The 25,245-nt window shown below is 43.2% G+C and overlaps 1 protein-coding gene across 1 annotated transcript in view; it reads left to right on the forward strand.

The window, feature by feature from the left end:
* Dusp10 (dual specificity phosphatase 10) overlaps window positions 1-12,829 on the forward strand; it is a 43,886-nt gene extending 31,057 nt beyond the window's left edge. Inside the window, exons 3-4 of the mRNA XM_008823757.2 lie at window positions 6,997-7,368; window positions 12,289-12,829. Of these exons, the coding sequence (XP_008821979.1) occupies window positions 6,997-7,368; window positions 12,289-12,554 (638 nt within the window). The 3' untranslated portion in view covers window positions 12,555-12,829. The remainder of the gene's footprint in view (window positions 1-6,996; window positions 7,369-12,288) is intronic.
* The last annotated feature ends 12,416 nt before the right edge of the window (window positions 12,830-25,245 follow it).

Below are 25,245 nucleotides of genomic sequence, written 5' to 3' on the forward strand. Positions count from 1 at the left end.
CCCAGGTCCTCTGCAAGAGCAGTCAGTGCTCTTAACTGCTGAGCCATCTCTCCAGTCCCCCATAATTACTATTATATGTGTGTATGTGTACATTTGTAACTTTTATATGCCATTATTTCTCATATGTAAAGTTTTGTTTCATAACTTCATTTACTGGTTGGTTGGTGACAGGGTCTCTGTAGCACAAGCTAACCTTGAATTCACTATGTAGCCAAGGATGACTTTGGACTTCTGATCGTCCTGTCTCTACCTTTCATGTGCTGGGATTACAGGCATGTATCCCTATATACAGTTTATGTTGTATTGAGGATCTAACCCAGGGCTTCCTATGTGCTAAGTAAGCACTGCACTAACTGAACTGCATCTTCAGCCCCTCATACCTTCATTTCCAAAATGTCTAAGACCATATATTGTACTCATATAATATTTCCAGAAATATACACGTGCATATATAATATGTATATTTGTATATTCCAAGCATGTTTGTCAGGAATATATCTTATTTTTATTTTTATTTTTTGCTACTTGCTAAGCCTAGTTGTCTTTTTCTTCCTTCAGTTCCTTTGGACATAAAGGACTAACTACAGGGCGGTTTCCAGGGAGACCACCAACCATAAGATGTAGCCCCCCCAGGTTTTAAGCCTACTGTACCTCCTTGCTTCTGGCTTTTCGTATTGGACATTTCACAGTGAAGGCAAGCCACAGTGGTTGGAAGAAGCCATCGAGTGTATGTGTGTGGGAATATCCTCACTGGGTTCCCACTCACAAAACCACTGGGCCCAGCTCCCTGTCCTTCCTTCCATTTCATAGACATCTTTCCTTTTCTCTTTTCTTCGTTCCTTCCATCCCATGAGCTGGCAGTTTGCTCTCTTCCTTCTCTCTCTTCAGTATAGCCTCCCTTCACTCTCCTTGGGAGAGGTTTAGCTTCCCACACAGTAGGATTGTAAGTTAATTATAATTGATGCCTCTTGGTATTGAACTTGAAATCACTGGTGCTGTGAAACGGCCAACTTCATCTATGGAGTACATAGATAATTTCATCGAAAGTGAGAAGAAGAGATTATTTTTATAGCTTAAGCAGGCACTTCACATATTTCTTGTGTTAGGATGGGTGTGACGTTACTCTGCCCCTGTTTGTGGACAGCCTTGGACACTTGGTGTTAGCCACGATGATGTTTTATTCGTCCACTGCGATTTTTGTGCCTATTGAACCCCAAGAAACTGCTCTGATCTATTACTGTTTCCACTGCGGGGGGGCTACAAAATAATATTCATTTTATGTCAACAGTTCTTTTGTGGACTCTATTTTGTAGCATTGCATCCACCTGGAGAGCTGTGAGGTGGATATGATATCCAAATTATACCCACCTCCTCCCTTAGACAATAATTCTGTTCATTGACCTTCAGAGAGTTTTTCCTTAAATTTGGGGCAAGTGTTTGTTTCTGAGTTTAGCATGACACCCTCAACTTGTGTTTGGAAGGCTGACTGTCCATCTTTAAATGTAGATGTCTCTTGCTTATGGTTTCTAGGTGTGGATGTGGGCTCTTTAACACCCCCTCACTGCCTAGCCAGAGCACTGCCCGTAACCACACTTCAGAAAAGCTGTAGTATATCTAGAAGAGTTTTCTTACCTCACTGAAAGTCCACTGCTTCCTGAGACTGTCACTGAACTCACTTGTACACAGGCGGTGCTGAAATGTATTTTTCTCTTGGGGTACTGGGCATTTTTGTTACTGGCATTCAAACTCAGAGTGCTCAAAGTTGAGAGAAACTAGTTTTGAGAGAAGGTTCGAAAATGTTTGGCCCCCAGCATTGTTTCACAGGTCTCAAAAATACATTGATAACTATGAGTTGTTTGTGTGTAGAACCAGTTTGCTGATAGAACCTGTTTGCTAGGGGTCAGGGAGGAAGAGAGGAAGAGAAGAACTATTTTATTTTAAAAATACAGTTCCTGGAGAAACCAAAAATCCAAAGTCTTTATTGGGAAAGCAAAGCCAAGTAAAAGAAAAGGCAGATGAGATGTATTTGTACAGGAAAGATGGAGACTGCTGTTTGCTTTATGATAAAATTATGCTACTCAGACTTTAAAACTCCTCAGATATGTTGATTACTAGCTCTTTTTAGGCACTAAAAATTTAAGCTGAACCTGGTGGTTCAGTCCTCAGGTTGGAAGCTGAGGCAGGAGGATGGCCATGAGTTTGAGTCCAGCTTGGTTTATGTAGGACCAGCAAACCAGGTCTACAAAGCAAAGTCCTGTCTAAGAAAGACCAATAAATAAATAAATAAACATTTCAATGTAAAAATTCATGAACATTTACTTATTTAGAGTCTTTGTATTATGCAGACTTTTTTGTAACAAAAAAAGTGCTGGTCATGTGTCAAACATTTTTTTTCAACATACTTTATATTTGTTAACCAATTTCCTTCAGTACCATCTGGTAGGTACTGTTATTATCTGTGTCTTATAAAGAAGGAAACCGAGGACAAGACAGGTGAGAAACCTGCCCAGGATCTCAGAGCAAGGGTTTGGCAGGGTACCGTCAGACCTGGTAGCCTAGCCCCATCACCCCTGACTCCAGATCACTGCACTGTACCCAGGGCTCTCACAGACTACAGGTGTGCAGGATCCACTGTAGGTAAGGACCATGGCGATGATGTCAGGGTAGTAAGATGATATTTATTGAGCACCATGTAAAATACGTATAAACCTTCACATAGACATCCTCCACCCAACCCTCCATGTAGGTGATATGCCCACTTTCTAGATCAATAAATGGAGGCTTCCCCAGGGAGAGGGATTTGCATAGGCTTCTATGAGGCAGAGTCCTCACTGTAGGCTAGGCCCATGTGTCTCCAAACCACAAAACTGCACTGCTTACATCCAATGACTTATTAATGATTCTTCTGTAATTTTCATGTGTGTGTGTATGTGGCGTACAAATGTATAAAGGCCAGACGCTGACGTCAAATGCCTCCCTCGATCACTCTCCCCCTTTTTGTTGGGATAGGGTCTCTCATTGAATCTGGAGCTTACTGATCTAGCTAAACTGGCTGACCAGTGAGTTCCTGGGATCTTCCTGTCTCTGCTCCCCATGGTTGATATTACAAACATGCACTGTCACTCCTGGCTTTTATACAAGTGTTGGGGGTCCGAACTCAGGTCCTCATGCTGGTGCATCTCTACAGCCCCTAGTAATATTCTTACATACTCACACCAAACAGAATAAAGGCCTTCATTAAGTAATCATTTGATGGGGTGGGCTGAAAAATGACCTCATTAACTATGCTCCTACCGGCCTCCTCCTGTCACCAACCCTACCCCCACCCCCAAGAGGAGCAAACCACCCACCCTGCAGAGTTCCCTCAAGCACTCCTGTGAGCTACTGCTGCTTGTGTTAGAAGAGACCGCCAACTGCAGTGTGTCAGTGTGCATGACCAGAGTGTCAGAAATGATACCCTGCATGAGCGGACTGGACGCTGAACAGGAGTCTGTCTCTTCAGACCCTCAGTGAGCACTTCCTTGTTTAGATGCGATGTTTGAATAACATCGTCTCTCTATCTACTCACCCTCCAAATGTTACAAGCGTGTTGTTCCCACATGGCTCAGACATACAACGTGCATCATTTGCACAGGAGCACACCCTGTGATAGAAGCTTTCTGTGTCTGTCTGTCTCAGAGTCCCTCTGACCACCCTTCCCCCATGGTTGCTTTCCTCCATTAGGCAAATGGAGGGCCCGTGCCACCTGTTAGCATTACGTCATTGGCACCCCCGAACACAGTTGCACCCAAGGCCTTAAACAAAGTAGTTCTTCTTGTATTGTTTGCACTCAAAGAGCTGATATCATGCCAAGTGATGTCATTGTGTGTCTTTGTGTAACTGCTATGGCAACTGGGCAGGTGGGGAGCCTCTGGCTGATGTCACTGGGAAAGGAGGTACAGAGGCAGAATTTTAAAAAGCTCTATGCTGGAGTTTTTGTATGTGGTGGAGGAGCGGTTTGGGCATGCTTTCATTTTTTTTTTTTTTTTCAAACTAGCTTTTTTTTTAAGACAAATTACAGCTTGAATCCACTAAATAAGAACCAATAACAGTCTCCTCCCCATCTCCCAGGCACTCTCTTTGAGTTTAGTTTCTTGTCCTTTCCTCCCCACTTATATGGAAAAATGTCACAACTGCCCTTTTCTCAGAAAAAGTGAATTGGGGCCCATCACAGGATCAACGTGGGACTGTTTGCTTGGAGTTCTGTGGGGGACAGGCACAGCAGATTTTAAAGCATCTCTTCGAAGTCCCTTTTGTGGTGTTTGGGATGGTGGTGGTTGGTTGTTTTTACTCTACATTTCTTAAATAATCACTGGTGAAGTTTTTCTGGGTTTTCATCTTTCCTTTATAGCTGAGAAGTTCTTTGGGGGCTCATATTCTGGTATAAAGGATTTCTTAGCAAGGGTGGGGTTTAGTTACAGAAATCAGTTTGAATGAATTTAAAGATTATGTTTTGCTTTCCTGAAAACAAACATTTAAAAATTTTTCTCCTTTTTAGGAGTAATCTAAGCTCTGTGTCACCCTCTTGAGTTTTCTGTGGCGCACCACCATCTCTGAGTGAAAATATGATTCTCAGGTTGAGCCACTGTGTCCATTGGTTGAAAATGATTATGTTCTGTTCAGGTCATTTGGCTGTCATTGGCCAAAGATGACACTTGAAGTGGGAGAAACGTATTGCTGATTATGAAGCTGGGAAACAGATGACTTCCTGTCCTTATGGCAATAGAGCCATGGCCCAGTGATGCTTTGTGGCTTCTGGCCTTATTCCAGGGACTATCAGGTAGTGTGACCAGGTAGATGGTAGATCCCAGTAGCTTTTGGCTTATAGCAGTTTCCAGCATCTCCCCCTTTTCCAGGAGAAGGCCCTGGAATGTCCAATTCACTTGACTGGAATTTTTGTTCCTTGGATGAGTATAACGCCGCCCAGACCTCACAGCTTTCACGTGTATATTACAGAATTTGAGCCTCATAATAATCTTTTGGGTTTATCCATGTGTATGATCATATGTGACATATTAGGGGAAAATTTAAACAATTTCTCTCTTTGTGTATGGGATTTAAGCTTTTGCAGAAAGTTTTTAATTAGTTGTTTTTCATTTAATTCAACAGAAACGTTTTATTTTCATGTACTTTGCACCGTTACTCTTTTAATGGCTATGTAATACTCCATGGAATGAGCATAATAACTTTTAAAAATTTTGGTTTTTATTTGGCCTTTAAAAAATTGTTATCGTTCATGTGTGTTGGGTGTGTATATGTGTGCATGTGTGACAGTGCAGATATAAAATTTGAAGGACACCTTTGTGGAGTCATTTCTCTCACTTTTATGTGGGTTGTGGTGACCAGGCTTATGTGGCAAGCACCTTTACCAGCTGAGCCATCTCTCTGGCCCACTTGGCATTTTCCATTAAGCAGATAATACTATGTGCACATCTTTGCATATCTAACTGAATGCCTGTGGTTGAGGGATTTCCATAAAATACATTTCCATCAGTGAGGCTGTACTTAGGGGGATGTTTGCATGCTAAAAATGGGGAAACAGGTGCAGCTTAAACCTTTGACACGTTTCACACTGGAGGCAGAGCAGGGCCTCGGACTGAGAGCATGCATTGGTTATAGATTCATTAGGGGCCACCATCAGTGGGTTAATGTACCCACAACCTCTAAAAGCCAAGGACAGGAGAATGATCTTCTCTCAGATTCCACTCTACTAGAAGTCATGATCTGCAAATGTCAAGGATCTACATGGAAAAAGTCAAAGCATAGATCTTAAGAATCACTTACCCTGTCCCCACTGACCTTGCCCAAGCATCGCTCTGCTGCACCTACTCTTGTGCAACCATAGAAACAGTATTAATAGAAATAGCTCATCCTTGCTGAGTGGCCATATGAGCCTGAACATGTGGTGAACACTTCACATGTGTTTGTCCTTATTCTGACTCACACTTTAGAGAGAGGCATGGATACCCTCATGGGGGTACTGAGGCACACAGTGAGAAATAAGCTTGAGCAGGGGAGCTGTGGTACTGGGATCACAGACAGCCTAATCCAGCTCTTCCACAGTCCCCACTTGTAACTGCCCTGCTGCATTGGGGATTGTGCTTATTGGTTTTTGTCAATTTGGCACAATCTAGAGTCACCTGAGAGGAAGGAACCTTAACTGAGGAATTTCCTCCATCAGAGTGGCTTGCGTCCATGTCTATCAGGCATTTTCTCGATTGCTAATTGATATAGGAGGGCCCAGTGTACTGTGGGCATTTCCACCCCTGGGTAGGTAGGCCTGGGCTGTGTAAGAAGGATAGCTGAGCAGTTCAGGGAAGCAAGCCAGTAAGAGGTGTTCCTCTGTGGCCTCTGCTTCAGTTCCTGCCTCCAGCTCCTGCCTGGGGTACCTGCCCTGGCTTCCATTAATGATGCACTGTAACCTGTAAGATGCAATAGACCTTTTCCTCCCCGAGAAGTTGCTTTTGGTCCAGGTGTTTATCACAGCAACAGAGAAGCAAACTAAAACAGGGGTGAACTTTACTTTCCGGGCAAGGTGAGTTGTAAAGGGTGACAGATACACATGCCAGGATACAGACAGAAGTTTTCTGCAAGAGGGTGTCATCTCTGCCTTCCTGGGCTCCGGAAGTGCAGGGTTCTATAGAGGCCAGGGATCATATGGTTCTTTGAGGCAAATCAGATTTGTAGCTGATGAAATTACCAGGTACTGCATAAAACTTGTTCCCAGGCACCTTGGCCCAGTTTGTTTAATAATGAGGAGGACAGTTCTTAGGCACTGTAAGCAGCAATGCCCTCCAAAGCTGGCTCTGGATCTCCAAACGGACTTCTAGTTCTGGTTTTGTTTTTAGATATGTTAAAAATGTACATAAGCTACAGAGTGCAGTGATCCCTATGGAGAAGTTGGCATTTTCTGTGGGCTCTGTAATCTCACGCTTGCTTTCTGTGTTTGCCTTGCAGGGGGACTCAGTAGTTTTAAACAGAACCATGAAAACCTCTGTGATAATTCTCTCCAGCTCCAAGAGTGCCGGGAAGTGGGGGGCGGTGCGTCTGCTGCTTCAAGCATGCTACCTCAGTCCGTCCCCACCACCCCCGACATCGAGAATGCAGAGCTGACGCCCATCCTGCCCTTCCTGTTCCTTGGCAACGAGCAGGATGCTCAGGACCTGGACACCATGCAGCGGCTGAACATTGGCTACATCATCAACGTCACCACTCACCTTCCTCTCTACCACTATGAGAAAGGCCTCTTCAACTACAAGCGGCTGCCGGCCACCGACAGCAACAAGCAGAACCTGAGGCAGTACTTTGAAGAGGCGTTTGAGTTCATTGGTAACTAGCTCCCAGGAGAACCTCATTCTCTGCCTGCCTTTCCCTCCAGCTCTGGCTTTGATATGGGATCCAAGGTTTCTTCCTGTGTTAGAAAAACAGAAAAATCCTCATCTAATCCATAGTCCTGTATAGAAGCCATAAACGGTGACCAAAATACCTAAAAAGTTGAGTTGAAGGGAGGAATTATTTTGGTTCATGGTTTCAAACCTTAGCTGTGCCGATCCTCTGCCAGTGGTGGGGCAGAACATGGCAGTGGGGGGAGAGTGTGGCAAAAACTACTCACTTCGTGGTGACCAGGAAGCAAGGAGAGAGAGAGAAGAGAAAGAGAGAGAGAGACGGAGAGCAGATGGAAAAGGAGAGAAGGTGGTGTGGGGCTATCACCTCCACAGACACAGATCTAGCAACCTACTTCCTAAGACCAGGCTCCACCGTCTAAAGCTTTTAAAACCTTCTAAGCAATGCTGCCAGCTAGAGACCAAGCATTGATAGATACATGAGTCTGTGGAGCCCTTCATAGTCTAACCATAACAAGAGCCATTTGCTTTGGTCAGCAGAATTCAAGCAGAACTTCTTAGCCCTCCATTTCTCAATGAAGGGACATGTGGGGGTTTGGGGTTGGTGTTTATATGCCATATAACCAGAAGAGTTGAGGGAACATGAGGAAGTGGTTGGAGCTGGTATTGCTGCCTACCAGGCCCTTCAAGCCCTACACAACACACAATGTGGAGCTGAGGCACTACCTCCAACAGTCCCCATGCCTCCCCAGCACTGTGCCCAGCATTATATGCCCAGCATAGGAAGCGATTTCCTTTCCTTACCTTGAGTCACTAAATCATTGTGGGTTTAGCCTCCTCCCCTAAGGTGGAGCAGAAGTAGCATTTGATACAGGGGAGGGTCTGCTGAATTGAGTAAAGCAGGCTGTGCTGTAGTGTGCCTTCAGTGCAGAGGGGGAGGGTGGCTGAGGTGTTTTCTCCAAGTCTTTTTTTTCTCCCTGTAGTCCCAGCTGGCCTGGAACTCACTTGAACTGACAGAGATCTGCCTGCCTCTGGCTCCCGAGTGCTGGGATTAAAGGCGTGTGCTACCATGCCCAGCTTTATCTCAGTTTTTAAACCTTGATGAGTCAGGTTAATGCTGGTGGAAAGGGACAAGTTTTCTTTGTGTCCCAAAAAGATGAGGCTGTGTAGCCCTTGGAAAATCTATCAACAGTAGCCTCAGCTCTCTAGGAGAAAGTAGTCATCAGCTCAGTGCTAATGGTAAGTCTTGTTGCCTCTGTCCTTTTGAGCTGTGGTAAGACTTAAGGATCACATGGAGAAGTCAGCAATAGCAGGTGCCCAACATTTTTTCCAAGTGACTCCAACTTTTATTGCCACAAAGAGGTGACCAAGTACTTTTCCTCATTGTGGCTATAGGTTATCACTGTCCCAGGAAACCTACACTCAGGTTTATTGTTCTTTTGTCAGAAAAAAAGTTTCAAGTTTAACAGTCACCAGGTTTGATGGATTAGATGGGAAGTTGGCCACTCAGGGCATCTGCCTGCCTGTTTTTATTTTCTGTTGTCCTTCCATGTCAGATGTTGTAGGACATGCCATATTCACTCTAAAAGGAAATTTAGAGTAGTCACTAAACTCAGAGAAGTAAAATGACATGTCTAAGGTCATGGAAGTTTTAGTGTCAAGAAGTGACCAGGGTCTGGGGAGATGGCTGGGGGCGTGAAGAGCTTGCCAACCAAGTGTGAGGACCTGAGTTTGAATCCCCAGAACCCACACATGGTGGTGGATGTCTATATTCCCATCTCTGCTCTAGTGAGATGTGGAGACAGGAGAACTTGCAGAAGCTCACAGGCCAGCCAGCTTTGTGTCTACAGCTGCATAACAAGAGACCCTGTCTTAAACAAAGTGAAAGGCAAGGACCAACATCCTCAGTGATCCTCTGACCTCCACATGTGCTCTGTGGCATACCTATACTTGCATATATATATATACATATGAGGCTGGGGTGGGGTACCAGGAGCTAAGGTTCTTGGCTTTTAGCCAGGAGTCTTTCTCTAGCATGCAGGGGCCATATTTACCATATCTTATTAATTAGTTCCAATATTGGATGCAAAGATGCCTCAGGCTCGCTATTCACAAAATCTGAGCCCAGCCTTGAGCCCCTAGTAAGAAATACTTGTTCCCAAGTAGATGAGGAAGTCCCTAGTTGGTCTGTGTTGTTATAAAGGAGACTCTACCTGACTTCATTCCAGGTGGAGGGAGTTGGAAAATTGTTTTCCATTTAGTGAGTAGGGTAGGCTATGCTTGTTCTAAGAGGATTTCAACCATAGTGTTCACATTCCTGGAGGATTATTCAGGCTTACCTGCACTTTTAGAAGGAAATCAAAACCAGTAACAAGCAGCGTTTAGCCCAGAGAACAATTCAGAATCACAGCATGCCTGGACACAACTTTGTTTTCCTTGTTCTCCGATTGGGTAAACTGAAATACTAGAGTGTCACTTCAGGGGCCCACAGAGCAGGCTCACCACATCATAACATTCACTCAGACTTTAATATAAACTGAGCAGTATTCAGGTTTAGGGTTTAACAATGCCTGTTTATTCCTGAATCAAGTGACATCATCCCATATTTCTTGAGGCTGGTGAGCTAGTGTTGTTCGTTTCTATTATTCAGGCAGGAGAACTAGGGCTCTGAGGAGTTAGGTGACTCACACAAGGTCACTCAGCCAGTGTGTTAGTGGGACAAGTGGTCAAACCCAGCACTTAAGCTGACTCTGACTACCGCGGTTTGTAGTCTTGGTTTGGAAGGTCAGTAGTGTGTGCTCCAGAGAAGATGTTAATAAAGGGAGATTTTTGTGAAGTAGTGTTTTCCTATCTCTGAGAAGCAAGCCATATCTATAGCTTGTTTTTTTTTTTTCTTTTTTGAGACAGGGTCATACTATGTAACCATAGCTTCCTGGAACTCACTATGTAGACCAGGCTAGTCTTGAAGTCAGAAGTGGACAGCCTCTGCCTCCTGGGTGCTGGAATTAAAGGCTCATTTGTAGGCTTTTTTATTAAGTATTTTATTATTTTTATTTTTACTACCTGCATGTATGTGAGTATACCCATGTCATGCAATGCCCACAGAGGCCAGAAGAGGGCATCGGATCCCTTGGAACTGGAGTTATGGATGGTTGTTAGCTGTCATGTGGGTGTCATGTGGAAACTGAACTCAGGGCCTCTGTAAGACCAGCCAGTGCTCTTAACCCCTGAGCCATCTCTCCAGCCCTCCATCTCTCTTCTACAGGTTTTTAAGAAAGAAATTCATATCTTATTTGTCTTAGTTTACTGGTAAGCACCCAGTGGGATGACTTAAGTTAATGGACAACTTTCTTTGTCCCCTTCTTCTCTACCTTATTATTTACCTGTGTTCCTCCAGGGATGTTTCCTTGGAGATACCTTCTAGTTTATGTGTCAATAAAATCTGTTCAGTGCTTACAAGTCATCCCAAGCTTTTATTATATGCAGAAAACTTCGTAAGAAGAGCCATCTCCCTCTGCTGTTCTAGATTCTGCAGCATTATCAGAATCTTTCCATCTTCCAGTGATTGTCACATGGGAATATGTGGAGGGTTGGACACATAGGTGAGGGTGATGGACATGTAGGTGAGGGTGATGGACACGTAGGTGAGGGTGATGGACACGTAGGTGGGGGTGATGGACACGAAGGTGGGGGTGATGGACACATAGGTGGGGGTGATGGACACGTAGGTGAGGGTGATAGACACGTAGGTGGGGGTGATGGACACAAAGGTGGGGGTGATGGACACGTAGGTGGGGGTGATGGACACGTAGGTGGGGGTGATGGACACGTAGGTGGGGGTGATGGACACGTAGGTGGGGTGATGGACACGTAGGTGAGGGTGATGGACATGTAGATGAGGACGATGAGCATGTAGATGAGGGTGATGCTGCAGGTCAGTGTTCTACAAGTTTAACTTTGGCAACAATTGGCTTTTCTGATGAGAAGCTAAACGTAGTAACTTTCTAGCTGAATTTTATTCCTTTCTTTCCATGGAGCTTTAGTAAGGCAAAATTTAGACATTAAATGCCAGTTCCTACAGAGAGTAATTCTGTAGTATAAAGAAAGATGTGTGTGTTTGTGTATTTGTGCATCTGTGGTTGCGTATATGTGTGTGCGCATGTTTTAAAAAATTTATTTTATGTCTGTGAGTGCTTTGCCTGCATGTATGTATGTATGTAGGTGCACCATGTGCGTGCAATGCTGGTGGAGGCCAGAAGAGGGCATCAGCTCCCCTGGAACTAGAGCTACTGCCAGTTGTTAGCTGCCATGTGGGTACTGGGAACTGAATCCGGGTACTTTGTCAGTGCTGTTAGCTGCTGAGCTATCTTTCCAGCCCCAGTTTGTTTGTGTGTGTGTGTGTGTGTGTGTGTGTGTGTGTGTGTGTGTTTCTCTAGCATGTGAGAGACATTATTAATAACACAAATTTTGATGAGTTATACAAGCTGGCAAATGGAATTAACATCCCTAATCCAAAAAGGAATTGTATTATCTATACCTAAATAGGTATACTAATGAGTGTGTGTGTGTGTATGTGTGTGTGCGCGCGGGCGCGTGTATAAATAAAATTTCCCCTTTAAGGCTTTCTCCTCTTCTTTTCCTTCCCTTCCTTTTTATCAGCAGCATGATTTTAGAAATACAAGGAAATAAAAATAGAAAGACCCAGTAACTTTTATGGTGAGCTTAGTGAGAAGTTTGCTTCACATAGATGTGTCGGGCTGTAGGTGTAGCTTTGATCCCTCCATCACCCAAGGCGTGCACTGTTCCATACATGATTCCTTCACTCCAGCTTCTCTTTAAATGTGGACCTACAGGAGCTGGGGAGATGGCTCCTTCCCCTCACCTCCTATTCTCTCTGTCCCTCCAGAGGAAGCACATCAGTGTGGGAAAGGCCTTCTCATCCACTGCCAGGCAGGCGTGTCCCGCTCTGCTACCATCGTCATCGCCTACTTGATGAAACACACTCGCATGACCATGACTGATGCTTACAAATTCGTCAAAGGCAAGCGACCAATTATTTCCCCCAACCTCAACTTCATGGGGCAGTTGCTGGAATTTGAGGAAGACCTAAACAACGGCGTGACACCACGGATCCTCACACCAAAGCTGATGGGTGTGGAGACGGTTGTGTGACAACTGTCAGAATGGAAAGGGCCACCGCTCTGTTTGGAGGCGAGTGGGAAGGAAGATGGATTCTGTTTTTGTTTTTGTTTCTTCTGTTTTCATTTTTTTTTTAAGTTGGGGGTAACTTTTGTGAATGGAAACAAACTTATCTAAAGATGTTTATTTTTAATAAGCGTGCGAAGATTATAACTTTTGATGCCACTGAGATTCACGTCTCTTAAACTGTCAGTGCAGGGAGGTTAAAGAGATCATTTTTTTTTAAGCCAACAAATAAAAATATAATAAAACTTGTTTCTCCCCGGTTTTCCTTTTAAGCTATTGTAGAGTTTTTGAACTATATAGTCTGTGCAGGTTCATAGACCGAAGATACCATACTTTAATTAAAAAGAACCACAAGTAAGTAGAAAAGACATTGACTCACAAAGACCTGGGACCTACCCAGTCAACCATGTAGAAAACAAAATCCTGCCAAACCATGCCCTGTGCTCACTGGTGCGGAGAAGACCGGGTGGCTGTACTCATCTAAGACCCCTTCCCACAGTCTCTGAAGAGACAGGGTATTGTTGGTTTTGTGTGTTTCATGCTCTGGATATTTTTTTTTTCTTGTCTCTGGACTTAAGAGATTTTTGTTTGTTTGTAATAGAAACTGGCCATTATACCCCATGCCTTCTCTGGTACTTGTGCAATAAAAGTGGTATTTTGAGTGTGCAAATGAATTGGAGTTGGCAGCAGAGTGACTGACTTTCCTTCCCTTCCCCCCAGCCCCCCTTTTTCTGGGTTTGATTCTGGTTACAGTGCCATAAACCTTGTTACATATGTATATCAGAATGTAAAAAAAGAAAAATTTATTTAAAAAATATTTTTCGCAAAAAAAAAGAAGAAGAAAAAGAAATCCTGGTGTGTTTTGTTGATTGTGTAAAAATTTATTTTCATTATATAAATGAAACTTGTTTGGGGATGTGTCGTTTTTGTGTCCCCCTCTTTTATCTCGTGAGGACCACACCTCTATTCTGCTGACAACTTGTACGTATAACATAATTAGAAATAAAATAGATGTTTTTATGTAGCGAAAGGGAGGTGAGGGTGTGAAGCAGAGCAAATCCACACAGAGGCCAAAGAGCCTTGACAGTTAATGTGCCCAGGTGCTATCCTTTAATGCTCCTTAGCATCTTCTGTAGGTATAAGGCCCTTACCTCCCCTTATCTTAGAATGAATGGCCTGAAGGACGTGAGTAGTTCCCTCCAACCTCTGAACCTTGATAACCAAATCTCTGCCAAGTGGATGAGTTAGCTCTCCCCAGTGACTGTAAATATCAATGACAGTCTTCCATTCAGGGGCCTTCACAGCCCCACCTCATGGCCATGAGGCTTCCTCACCATCTTGTGGTGACTCACCATGCACTACCAGTACCTGCACATTACAAATAGTATCTCTTCCCAACTTGGCTCTGTATACATACCTGAACCGTGAGAGTACTGAGCATCCAACCCACAGACATTTGGAAGTTGGGTGGGGGGGGAATGTAATCCAAATGTTTTCTATGTTTTGTTGAAATACATGTCTACAGGGACTTAGCCACAGGGAAGACTTGCAGTACACTCAAGTTTGCCTGGCATGAGTAAGCGCTGAAGAATTTTGGCACGTCTGGCTCTATATAACTACATTTGACATAAATATTTTCATGAACGTTTACTTACAAATGTTACACCAGAAATATTTTTACATTAATTTCCTTGTTTCAAATAGCTTGTCTGCCAAAAGTCATTTAAATTTTTCTTTCATTAGAAAAGTGGAAATTGAACTTGGCAGAAATTAACTGAGAGCTGTAGTTGAAATTATTTTAGTTTGATGTAAAGTGTTAACTGGGTAAAAAGTAAATCTCTGTTATGGTATTTTCTACAACAGTTTACTCGCTGAATAACAATTTCCCAGGTGCTAGAGCAGATTGAAAGAGTCAGATACATAAATAATGGTTTAAAATAGAGTAGTTTGGCAGGCTTTCTGGTTTTAAGTCTAAATGTTAAATTTCGAATAGTGTACAAAACTCTTCTCTCTTTCTCTTTTTTTTTTTCTTCTTCTGCAAAGCAAGGGAAAGAATCAATGGCTACATAGACATGATTTATATGTTTTGGAAGTTTATGAGTTTAGAGGAAGGTCTGTCTTGAGGCAGGCAGGAATCCTGCCAACCCAGCATACCAAAAATTCTGAGGACTCAGGTCTTTTCTCCTAATCTGCTCTGACTCACTCAACCTCCATTTCTTCACAAAGAATGTTAATCACTTTGTGACCTTATTGTGAATTAGCCATGTCATTGCTTTAGAAAGCCCTCCTCCTCCACCTACCCCCCCACCTCCTCACCAGTACTCTGGCCCCTCACCACTGCCCCAATCTTTAGGATTAAGCTGAGAAATAATTGTGTGTCTTCTTGAGAAAGTACAGTCTCCATTTCCTGCATCCATCATACTCAGGATCCTGTTATAGTTGGACTATGCTGAATTAATATCATGAATTAATAGAATGAATCTGTAATGTATCTAATAACTTAGAAGGCTTTGTTACCTTAATATAGACAGCACAGCCAACTCCAGATCCCCAGTTAGTGAATATCTGTCAGGCTAGAAGCTTCACACTGCGTGGAAGAGCTCGTACTGGCTATGTTTGGACAAAGGTTGGCAGGGAAGCTGGTAAGAAAACGTGCAGAAAGACACAAAGGAAAAAATATGTATGATTCAGTGATCCCATGTTAGCAACAAAAGAAAGATGATCCCTGAAAAGCTAAGAAATAGGAGAAAATGGAAAGGTAGAGGAAAAACAGAAAAGAACATTCGCAAAGAATTAGGACCCAAATCATACTCCAAAAGTTGACTAAGACAGAAAGCTAATAAATTCTCTAACTCGATCTTACCTTCTGATCAGTAAGAAGTTTGGCAAACCAAATAAGATCAAGTCTTGACCATCGCTTTATTTGTGGATTGGTATACGTACATGTGGGATTTTTTTTCCTCACGATACATGGCAGTCATCCTGAGACAGATGGTGGGATAGTGGGACAGTAGAAAATGATGAAACACCAACACAGAGGAAGCTGAGTCATAAAGTATTTAGGAAGAACGATGTTTAACATTATATCCACTCATAGAAGAGTGTCTGCCTTTGGGGGGTGGTAGGGTTTGAAACAAATGCTGGCCATGGTTCCTGACTGCCTTCTTTGTGACCACTGTCATTAGTATTTGGTGTGAGCTATTCGTATCAGGTTTGATCAGAAGCAGAAGCACACAGGGTTTACTCGAGGTACCACAGCTAAGCAGTGGTGGAATCTCCTGAGGACACTGGCCGAGTGTTCCCCCTGTCTGATAATGGCCTGGAGGCTCTGTGTCAGTTGGACTATCAGAAAGAAAGGTTGGACATGAGATAGAGGAATGAGGATGAAAGATCAAAGGCAAGCTAAGATCCTCAGCAGCCCTTTATCCACCTCCATGTGGGATGCTTGAAAGACCTGGTGCTCTTTGCTGTGGAGCCAAACGTGTCTGGCCAGGAACCTGGAGAAGCTAAAGAGGAGACATGGAGAGAGCTTGGGAGCCGGAATCCTAGCTTCTACTAAGACCAGGTGAGTCAGGATCAGTGCAAATGTGTGCTCATTAGAATTCTTCCTGGTGCCCCCTTTAAAATGTGATGTCTCACTTCTTTTCCAGTCTCATGTGACTTTCCCTTGAGACTTCTTAACTCGGTGTGAGACAGGCAAGTGAATTCTGGAGGATGTTCCTGTTCAGGCTGATTTTGTGGTAATAGTCTTTATCATGTCCTTTCACTGTTCTTCCTTATCCTCTTTGCCCTCAGCAAGCATACCGCTGGTCATGGTTCCATGCCTTGTGAAGGGTCCAGACCTTGACAACTGAGCATTAGATTGTTTACCATTTATTTTAGTATAGTAAACCATAAGCAACCATAAGGAGTACAGTATAAGAGATGCTCCAGGCTTTTAGGTATACTTCCTCTTTATCCTACTGTCTAGGATGAGTCCAGACTACTTATGATGACTGTTATGTCAGATAACACAGTAAAACCTACTTTACTTTAGATTCACATGAGAGCACGTGCCCATGGTGACCAGAAGGGGTCACTGGACCCGCTGGAGATAGAGTTACAGGCAGTTGTGGCTGGTTCACATGGAAGTTGGGAACCAAAACTGGATCCTCTGCAAAAGCACTATAGCACATAGCATCCACTTCAAGCATAATGGAACCATTACTGCATCTACCAGCAGAAGCATTTCTCCTTAGGAGCTTAAGACTAAAACTTTTAAAATTGAGAGTAGAAAGAACAAATTTTGTAAGCAGATCATTAATGATGACCAGAGAAGCTTTTTCCATTTCTATCCTTTGAATCCTGGACCTAGAAGTCCTGGACAAGAAAGGAACAGTAGTATATACTTACAGAAATTACTGCATTCTACACGTCATTACTCTAGCTCTGTAAAGTGTTTCCATCCATCTAGCATAGCAGCAGACTTGCCAAAAGAACCATTGTACTTTTCTACTGCTTCAGAGTGATTGGCTAACACAGTGAGACTAATGAATTCTGAGTATGATCCTGTTCCCACACAATTTACTGCAAAGTTTCCTAGTCAGAGGCCAAGCATGGTATATCATGGTGGTGAATAAGAAGAATTCTGTAAGTACCTAAGTGCTGAATTTGGCAAGTATTATAGGTAGGAAAGGCAAATCCACATGAAGAGTGAGTTTCTACGGAGAGAGGAGAAAGCACTGCTTTTCTAGGACAGGAGTAGTTTTGTCATCAGATATTGGGGAGATTCTGCCAGAGAGTAGTTTGCTAGTTCAAGGACTCAGTGTTGCTTGTTTGGGGTTGGTTTGGACACATTAGTTATAGCCAGAATACCCTTAGCGAGTAGAAGACCACATTGTTGAAATCATACATACTCCATGCCCTCCACCATGGCTCTTTTGAGCATGAGCTCATTGATCAATGGCAAGGAAAACATAACAGAGGTCCACAGAAAAGCTTGACCGTTATTAAGATCCTCCTATTCTGAGGTTGAATTTTGGTGGGCATGGGACATTCTGTGCCCACGAGAGGAAGCTGATCCCTTTAATTCTTCTTGGGATGTTCCTGCCCACCAATTTGGCTTATTCAATCATGGTTCTTCTTCTGATCAGCTGCCCAGACTGTAAACTACTGCTCATGAAACACTAGATATCTTTGATTCTCTCTCCTTTCAGAAAAAAAGTCAACAATCATATTCAGTGATGGAAATTCTGATCTCTGGAAAAAATTTTCCTTCACCTGTCTTCCTGGATCACCTTGAGTAAAGCTGCAATGATATTACCACTTAGTTCCAGATGATATCGAAACAATGTGGCAGACTTTCTTTGAAAAAGGTCAATTCAATTTTCAGTTACTTGTCACCAAGAAATTTTCATGACTCCTCAGATCTAAGTTCCAAGAGGTATTGGAGCAGACATGGGTCTGTGGGTCAGTTGCTTATTCATGTTGCTGGTGTTTGCTTGGTATTGTGAATTCTATGCCCCTTGTTAATGGAAAGCTGTCAATTCTGCTCAGTGTAGATACTTTCCAGATTCAACAATGCTTAGCTCATCAAACTTTATGGTCCCTGATCAAATTCCAATATCAAACTGCATCTCAAGTGTATTACTTACTTGTCTGTTGCTGTTATAAAACCCCCTGACCAAGGCAACCTATAGAAGGAAGAGTTTATTTGGTTTACAGTTCCAGAGGGATAAGCATCCATCATGCTGGGGGAGGCTTGGCCGCAGAGGCAGCCAAAGCAGAAAGCCAAGTGATCACATCTTCAAGCAGTCACAGGAAGAAGAGCACAACTGGAAATCTGGAAAGGCTTCATGGCTCTCAAAGCCCACTCCCAGTGGACATGCTTCCTCCAGCAAGACCTCACCTCCTGAAACCTCCCAAAACAGTCCCACCAACTGAGGACAAAATGGAACCTATGGGGGACATTCTCATTCAAACCACCACACCAAGGAAGATTAGTTTCTTTTTGAAAAACTGCTGCTCCAAAACTCTCATCTGTCCTTTGATTCACACACTGCTGGAAGGACTCCACACAACATTCTTCTTTCAAATAGACAATACTAGTACCATGAGAGCTACTGGATCTAGGTATAAAAACACATGCCATGATAATTGTCCTAGGTAGCTTTTCTGTTGTTATAATAAAACATTCTGACCTAAAGCAAATTGAGGGGAAAGAGTTTATGTTAGCTTAAGCTTCCAAGCACCAGTCCATCACTAAGGGGAGTTGGGATAGGAACTCAAGTCAGGAACCTGGAGATAGGAACTGAAGCAGGGACCATGGAGGAATGCTGCTTACTGGCTTGTTTTCTGCTTGCCTTCTTATGTAACCCAGTCACACCTGCCTAGGGATGGTGCCACCCACAGTGGTGGGCTGGGCTCTGCAACGCCCGTCATCATCAAGACAATCTTACAGACATGGCCATAGGCCAATCTGATTGAGGGGATTCTTGAGTTGAGATTCCCTCTTCCCAGGTGACTCTAGGTTGTGTCAAGTTGACAATAAAACTAACCAGCACAGTAAACTGGAGCCACAATAGAGACTTGCCTTGTTCTAGACTCCCCTCAAAACTAGGTCTTTCATCTTACTCGGGTAAGTGGCACACCCAGTGAGATAGGCTCACTCTCAAATCCCAAAAGTTCCCTATGCGTCCTTCTCTGTGGAAAGGGGCATCAGTTGTAGTAATCTGTTACCTTGTCCACAAAAGTAATATTCTAGCATTCTTAAAACGACTAGACTATAAAGTTTATTGGATGGAGACCCCTGAGTGTTTAGGATTTATTTCCCAACCTTTCCATTATCAAATGATTATGAGATATCGAGCCAGCACAAGCTCACTGAGTAAGGGAGTAACTTGGGTACCCAGGGTCTGTGACTGCATCTCAGCAGCATATCCACAGTAGTTATTTCATCCTATGGATGTTATTTCATCCTGCTCACCAGGTACTGTCAGCATGGCGTCACCCGGCTGCCTCATGCCTGGGCAGGAGATAGACTACATTATGACACAGGACTATAAATAGCTTTGAAGTGAGACCATAATGATAAATACATCACTGTCTTCTGACCTCTGTGGGCATTGCACTACATGGGTGCACTTACACGCATGTAGGCAATACACTCATACACAAAAAATAATAAATTAAAATATTAAAAAAAAGAAGTGTCATCTGAGACAGCCTGATGATGGCTAGAGAACACACTTCCAAGGTCTGACAAGCTTTTCTTGTAACTGACTTGGAATTCAGCCACGGTCATCTACTGAATGCGCTGGTTCCTCTTCACAGGGGCTGTTCCTTGAGGATGTGTGTGCTTCCTCAAGACATGGTACCTAGTTTCCATGAGCCTAGATGAAAGTCGCAGGCTTCTAAATCATATTAGCACTGAAATCTCAGATCACTTCTGCCAAATTATGTTATTAAATTAATCACTAACACAAGTCCAAATTCAAGACAAGAGAAAATTGACTCCACCTCTCAGTAGGAAAAGCAGCAAGACATTTGCAACCATTTTTAATCCACTACAGCTCACTTCTCACAACTGAGCCCCTGCACGGAAATCATCTACCAGAGGCAGAACTGTGGGGATGACAGTAACCAAAGCAGTGACATCAACTTCCTCCAAATATTGCTACGAATAATGTTGCAATTCAAGGCTAAAGTTGAACTGTTCCCTGGCCCAAAACCAAGCCCTGAGGTTGGGGGTAAAAGTCACCAGGGAACCGTTGCAGCTACTCTCTCTGTTCTGATGGGGTGCCAGCTCTCTCAGGAGCACACTACCCACCATCTTGGTTCTCCCAGATCACATTTTAACTGCGTATTAGATTTTTAAGGTGACTGAACTGAGAGATGTTTTATGTTCTTTAGTTCGTTGCTAATTCCTTGGACCTCTTCCTTTTGGAAAGCTGAATGCCCATGGAGGTAAAACAAACAACCAAGACAGCATTCAATGGCTTTGTCCTGTTTCTACATAATGTCAGGTGAGGTCTAAGAACGCACTGGCCAAAATGCAGGTCTGCCGTTGGCATTTGAGTTGACTTCTTGCCACTGGGAAGAAGGGCTGACCCATGTGCCTATACAGCAGGAGCTTTTAGACATATTCCTTCTACAGGGCCCCTCATTTCTTATGAGTCCACTGTAGGACAGTGGAACTAGGCTTCAGTTTGTCATTAGATGGTGGTTTCTTGGATAGGTCAGGAGCTGTCAATTTCTTGCTATTTCCTGCCTTCTTAGAGGGCAGGCACAGGGGCCAGAGAAAGTCTCAGGGAAAGAGTCATTTTGTTGTACTTACAACACACATGCTGTTGTTTTGCAGATGATAAACGACCAGAATGGACCAAGCATGGATTCTGTGTGCTACAGACACCACAGCTGGTGCAATTCCTTGGAGTCCCTTCACCTTTTTCTCAGCTACTCAGTGCCAGTGAAAACAGACATGCCAAAGAATAATGAGAGGTATTCGTACGTTAGATAGGAAGCCTACCTTGTCTACGTGTCTCGCGCTCAACATTATATGGACATTATATTTTGCTAAGGGGATCTTGAATACTTTATTCTTTTATTCTTTTGTCATGTTTTTCTCTTTATTATTATTTTAATTTTAAGTATATGAGTGTACTGTCTGCATATGTGGAAGCGCACCCATGTTGTGCAATGTCCATGGAGGACAGAAGAGGGCGTTGGATTTCCTGGAACTGGAGTTACAAATAGTTGTTAGTTGCTATGTGAGTGCTGCAATTTGAACTCAGGTCTTCTGTAAGAACAGCCAATACTCTTAACCACTGAGCCATCACTCCAGTCCCTCTCATCTTTTTAGAAAGATTTATTTATTTATTTATTTATTTATTTATTTATTTATTATTTTACGTATGTGTGTGTGTTTGCGTGTGCTTAGGTGTACCACATGCATGCAGTAGCGTGCAGAGGTATCAGATCTACTAGAATTAGAATTAGAGGCAGTTTTGAGCTGCCATGTGGGTGCTGGGAATTGAACCCAGGTCCTCTGCAAGGGTAGTAAGCACTCTTACCCTCTGAACCATCCCTCTAGCCTCTTTCTCGTCTTTTTCTATTGAAAGGGTTAAAGTTGCTAAAACACAATCTATTTCTAAAGCATATCTGTTCTCTGATGATTGGCTGGCCGACATTGACACCCAAAGCTGTGCACTCTGCAGTTTCTCTCCCACCCCACACCCATGCCTTTCATCTGGCCAGCACGTGTGCATTCAGGAACTTGGATGTGCGTCTGCTCACTTATCATCATTCCTTTGGAATGATGGGTACTTTTGGAAGAGGGGAAAACGGGGAAATGTGCTTAAAGAAGATTCCTCAGGAGCCTCTTAAGTTTGATACCCAATTAAGATTGAGGATTTTATCAAGCAGCTACTGAACACTCCATACACATATCAGACAGATGATTACTTTAAGAAATGATTAAATTATAAGTATTTCCTCCTGACTCATGAGTGGATAAATCTGAAGTTCAAAGTGGGGCATGAAAACTCAACTCAAGGATCTTTTTCTTCCTTATCACATTCATCCTGTGATAGGATTTCATCTCTGGGTAATGTCCACTGAGGTACCCTGAAAGATTAAATACTATGCTTTTTTTGTATTGGTTCCTCTTGAATAACAGAAACTCATAGCTAGGAGTCATGAATGCTGTGTAACATTTGCCAAGTCATTTAACTTCTCTGAGTCCTATTTGCCTACATCACGTGTTTCTGAGGACGAAATGAGCTAATGAGATAATATGAGCAAAGTGAGTCGCAAGTGACTGATCAGAACAAGGAGTCGGACAGATGTCATTTCTCTTAGCGAGACTCTCAGTGAGACAGTCATCAAATCTCACAGATACTGCAGAGTCATGAGTGGTGCACAGGGCAGTAGTTCACAGACTGATCATCTATGGAGAGGCCAAGGTAAAGGCTGAAGGGAAGAACGCAGGACACCATCCTTGAGGTGAACCAAAGTTCCATACATTTTATATTCCAATTATATTCCGAGAGGTCATTTGAATTTTCATGAGAATGATTTTCCCCCAACATCTCAGCATTTATTTCCTTATTCAACAAACGGTGCTCACTTCTCTTACATATAGGAGTGACCCAGTGCACTGCCAAACTCTATAGCCTTGAAGGGAGTCCAGAGAATCCCAGACAGTGTCTTCAGACTGCATGTTTCCACAGGACCCATCACCTCCAGTGCTGTTCCTTGCTGGCTATATTACTCATTACTTTATTATTGGTGGGGTCTCTCTATCCCATTTGTGTCGCATCTAAAACAGTGGTCGGCTCACAAAATTCCAGAGTATTCAACCATTGGCTCTCAGGAGCTCCGTGAGCTTTCATGAGCTAATGTATTTATGTGTGATTGAATAAAATAGCCATCATAAGGCTCAGAAGCCTGTGCTGGCAGACAGCACTTTGTCTTTAACTTAAATCTGTCCCTCCTTGTTTTAGAAGCAAGAGTTGGAAAGGGGGTGGGAGACAGTGCTGTAGCAAAATGATTAACTGTTGGGATTGTAATGCTCTGTATTTCAATATCACATTCTTTTCAAAGGCCTAATAACATTTCCATAAATGCTTCCTCTAAATTTGAAGGTATTTATAAAGGAGGAAGAGCAAGTCTATCAGAATTTTACTCTGGAGTATAATTTAGTACATGCAAAGTAGACTTACTGGAAATTGAACTATTTGAAAGACACATGGATATTTTTAATGGCACATTTCCACAAAGGATGTCCAAGGGCATGGGTCTTCAAGGGGGGCACTAAAATAGGGGCTAACGGAGTTTCACACAGTGACTAGAAGCACAGGGGACAAAGTTGTCATGGGGCAGGCTGACAGAAACCACCAGCTCCTAATTCTAGCCCAACAGACCTGTACAATGTATTTTAAATGACATGTCTCCAGAAGTCCAAGAAATAATAAAATCTTCTGCCATTACAATAGAAAGAGAAGCTAGGCGATTTCTAATAAGATGGCCGACAGAGAGTGCAGAAGAGCGCGGACCAGATCCAGAGACACAGAATGTTGAGGATCCAGTAGGCAAGAGCCAAGCAGGAGGGGAAGCTGCAGCCTATGGGACTTCTTTCCCTGGATCCTAAAGACTACAAACCAACTTCGAGGTTTCTGTTAGCCTTCAAAAACCACAGGCAAATCTGTGCATTTGTCTCAGCACAGTGATTACAACAAGGGTGTCTATAACTGCTCATCAAATTTTCCCATGTTCTTTTTACCCAAATGAGTCTGGAACTGCTAGGCTAGCCAGATGCCTTGAAGTTGGTCCCAAATGTCACCTGTGTCAGCACAGTTTGGCTCTTATCTACCCCCTTCAGTTTCAGCTAAAGAACAGCAGGAAGTGGTGGTAATACAGCCAAGTTTGGAGAATGATTTTCCTGGGTTCAGATCCACAGCCTTCCACTTCAGCAAGCTGCTTGTTTTCCCCATCCTCCAGCTTTTCGTCCTGTCTCAACTGATGATGCAACAGCAGTGAGTTCCCACCTTCTTAGCTTTGGAGGCACAAGAACCCCACCAACTTGTCTGCCTTCACATCACACATCAAGCTCCTCTTTTACCCTTGGAGTCTTGGCCCAAGCTAGTCTCTTACCTGGAAAGAATTCAGTCCTCTTTCTTTGCAACCCCCCTACCCCCCAAACAACTACTGATCTTTCTGTCTGGCAAGCTCAGTTCAAATTCCACTACATCAGGAAAGCTCTGAAAACTATAAGTCAGTTCGGCTGCTCTCTGTGATGTTCCACATGATACTAGAGTTGGTTCACATTGAAGTAAGCTAACTGCTAAAATCTTGAAATTTTGTGAGCTAGCCACAGCTCATAGCTGGAAATCAGTCATGTAGGAAATATTTATACTATGGAAATTGGAAGATGCTGATAACTGGGATTTCTTTCCTTCCTTCCTTTCTTTCTTTCTTTCTTTCTTTCTTTCTTTCTTTCTTTCTTTCTTTCTTTCTTTCTTTCTTTCTTTCTTTTAAAGCTGGTTTAACAATAACCACTGCATGCTGCATCCTGTACATTTTCCTTATGATGCACATCACAATGTCAGCTCTGTTATTAATTCTTTCACTGCTTAGGTAAAGTCTGCCTCTACCTGTCTCATTGGCTTAAGGCCCCAAGCTGTTAAGTACTATTCCATTTGAGGTTAAAAGACAGTAAAATTGCCTGTGGAATGGTGTCATCAGGGTAGTACAATGTCTGCTACCCCTGGACCCTTTGCAGCCTGGATGGTTGTGATTGCCTTACCCCTCATGATTTGGTAAAATGTAAAGAAGTCAAATAAAACAGTCTAAATGGCCTCTTGGAGATGGAACATTTGGGGCTAACCCAGCAGTTGGCTGCAGTGGTCTGAGCTCCAATACTCTTGTCTTAGAGCATCTAGCCTCCAGAAGGATCTTCATGATCAGTAGATCCCCAAATACCCAGAAAGTAAGCAACTTCCTTGCCTTTCTGTGGCTGTTGATCTCAAGAGGAGCCAGTCTCCACCACAAATGGATTCTTGTGAATCTGCTAAGGACAGAATGGCCACTGTTATTGCCTGGAGGTTTGGCAGAACCAAGCCACCTTAGCATGACTGAAAGATGACTTGAGAGGGGTCAAGGTGGACAGATGCATAGCAAG

This window comes from Nannospalax galili, unplaced genomic scaffold (genome assembly GCF_000622305.1).
Source record: "Nannospalax galili isolate Female #2095 unplaced genomic scaffold, S.galili_v1.0 scaffold368, whole genome shotgun sequence".
NCBI classification, from domain to species: domain Eukaryota; kingdom Metazoa; phylum Chordata; class Mammalia; order Rodentia; family Spalacidae; genus Nannospalax; species Nannospalax galili.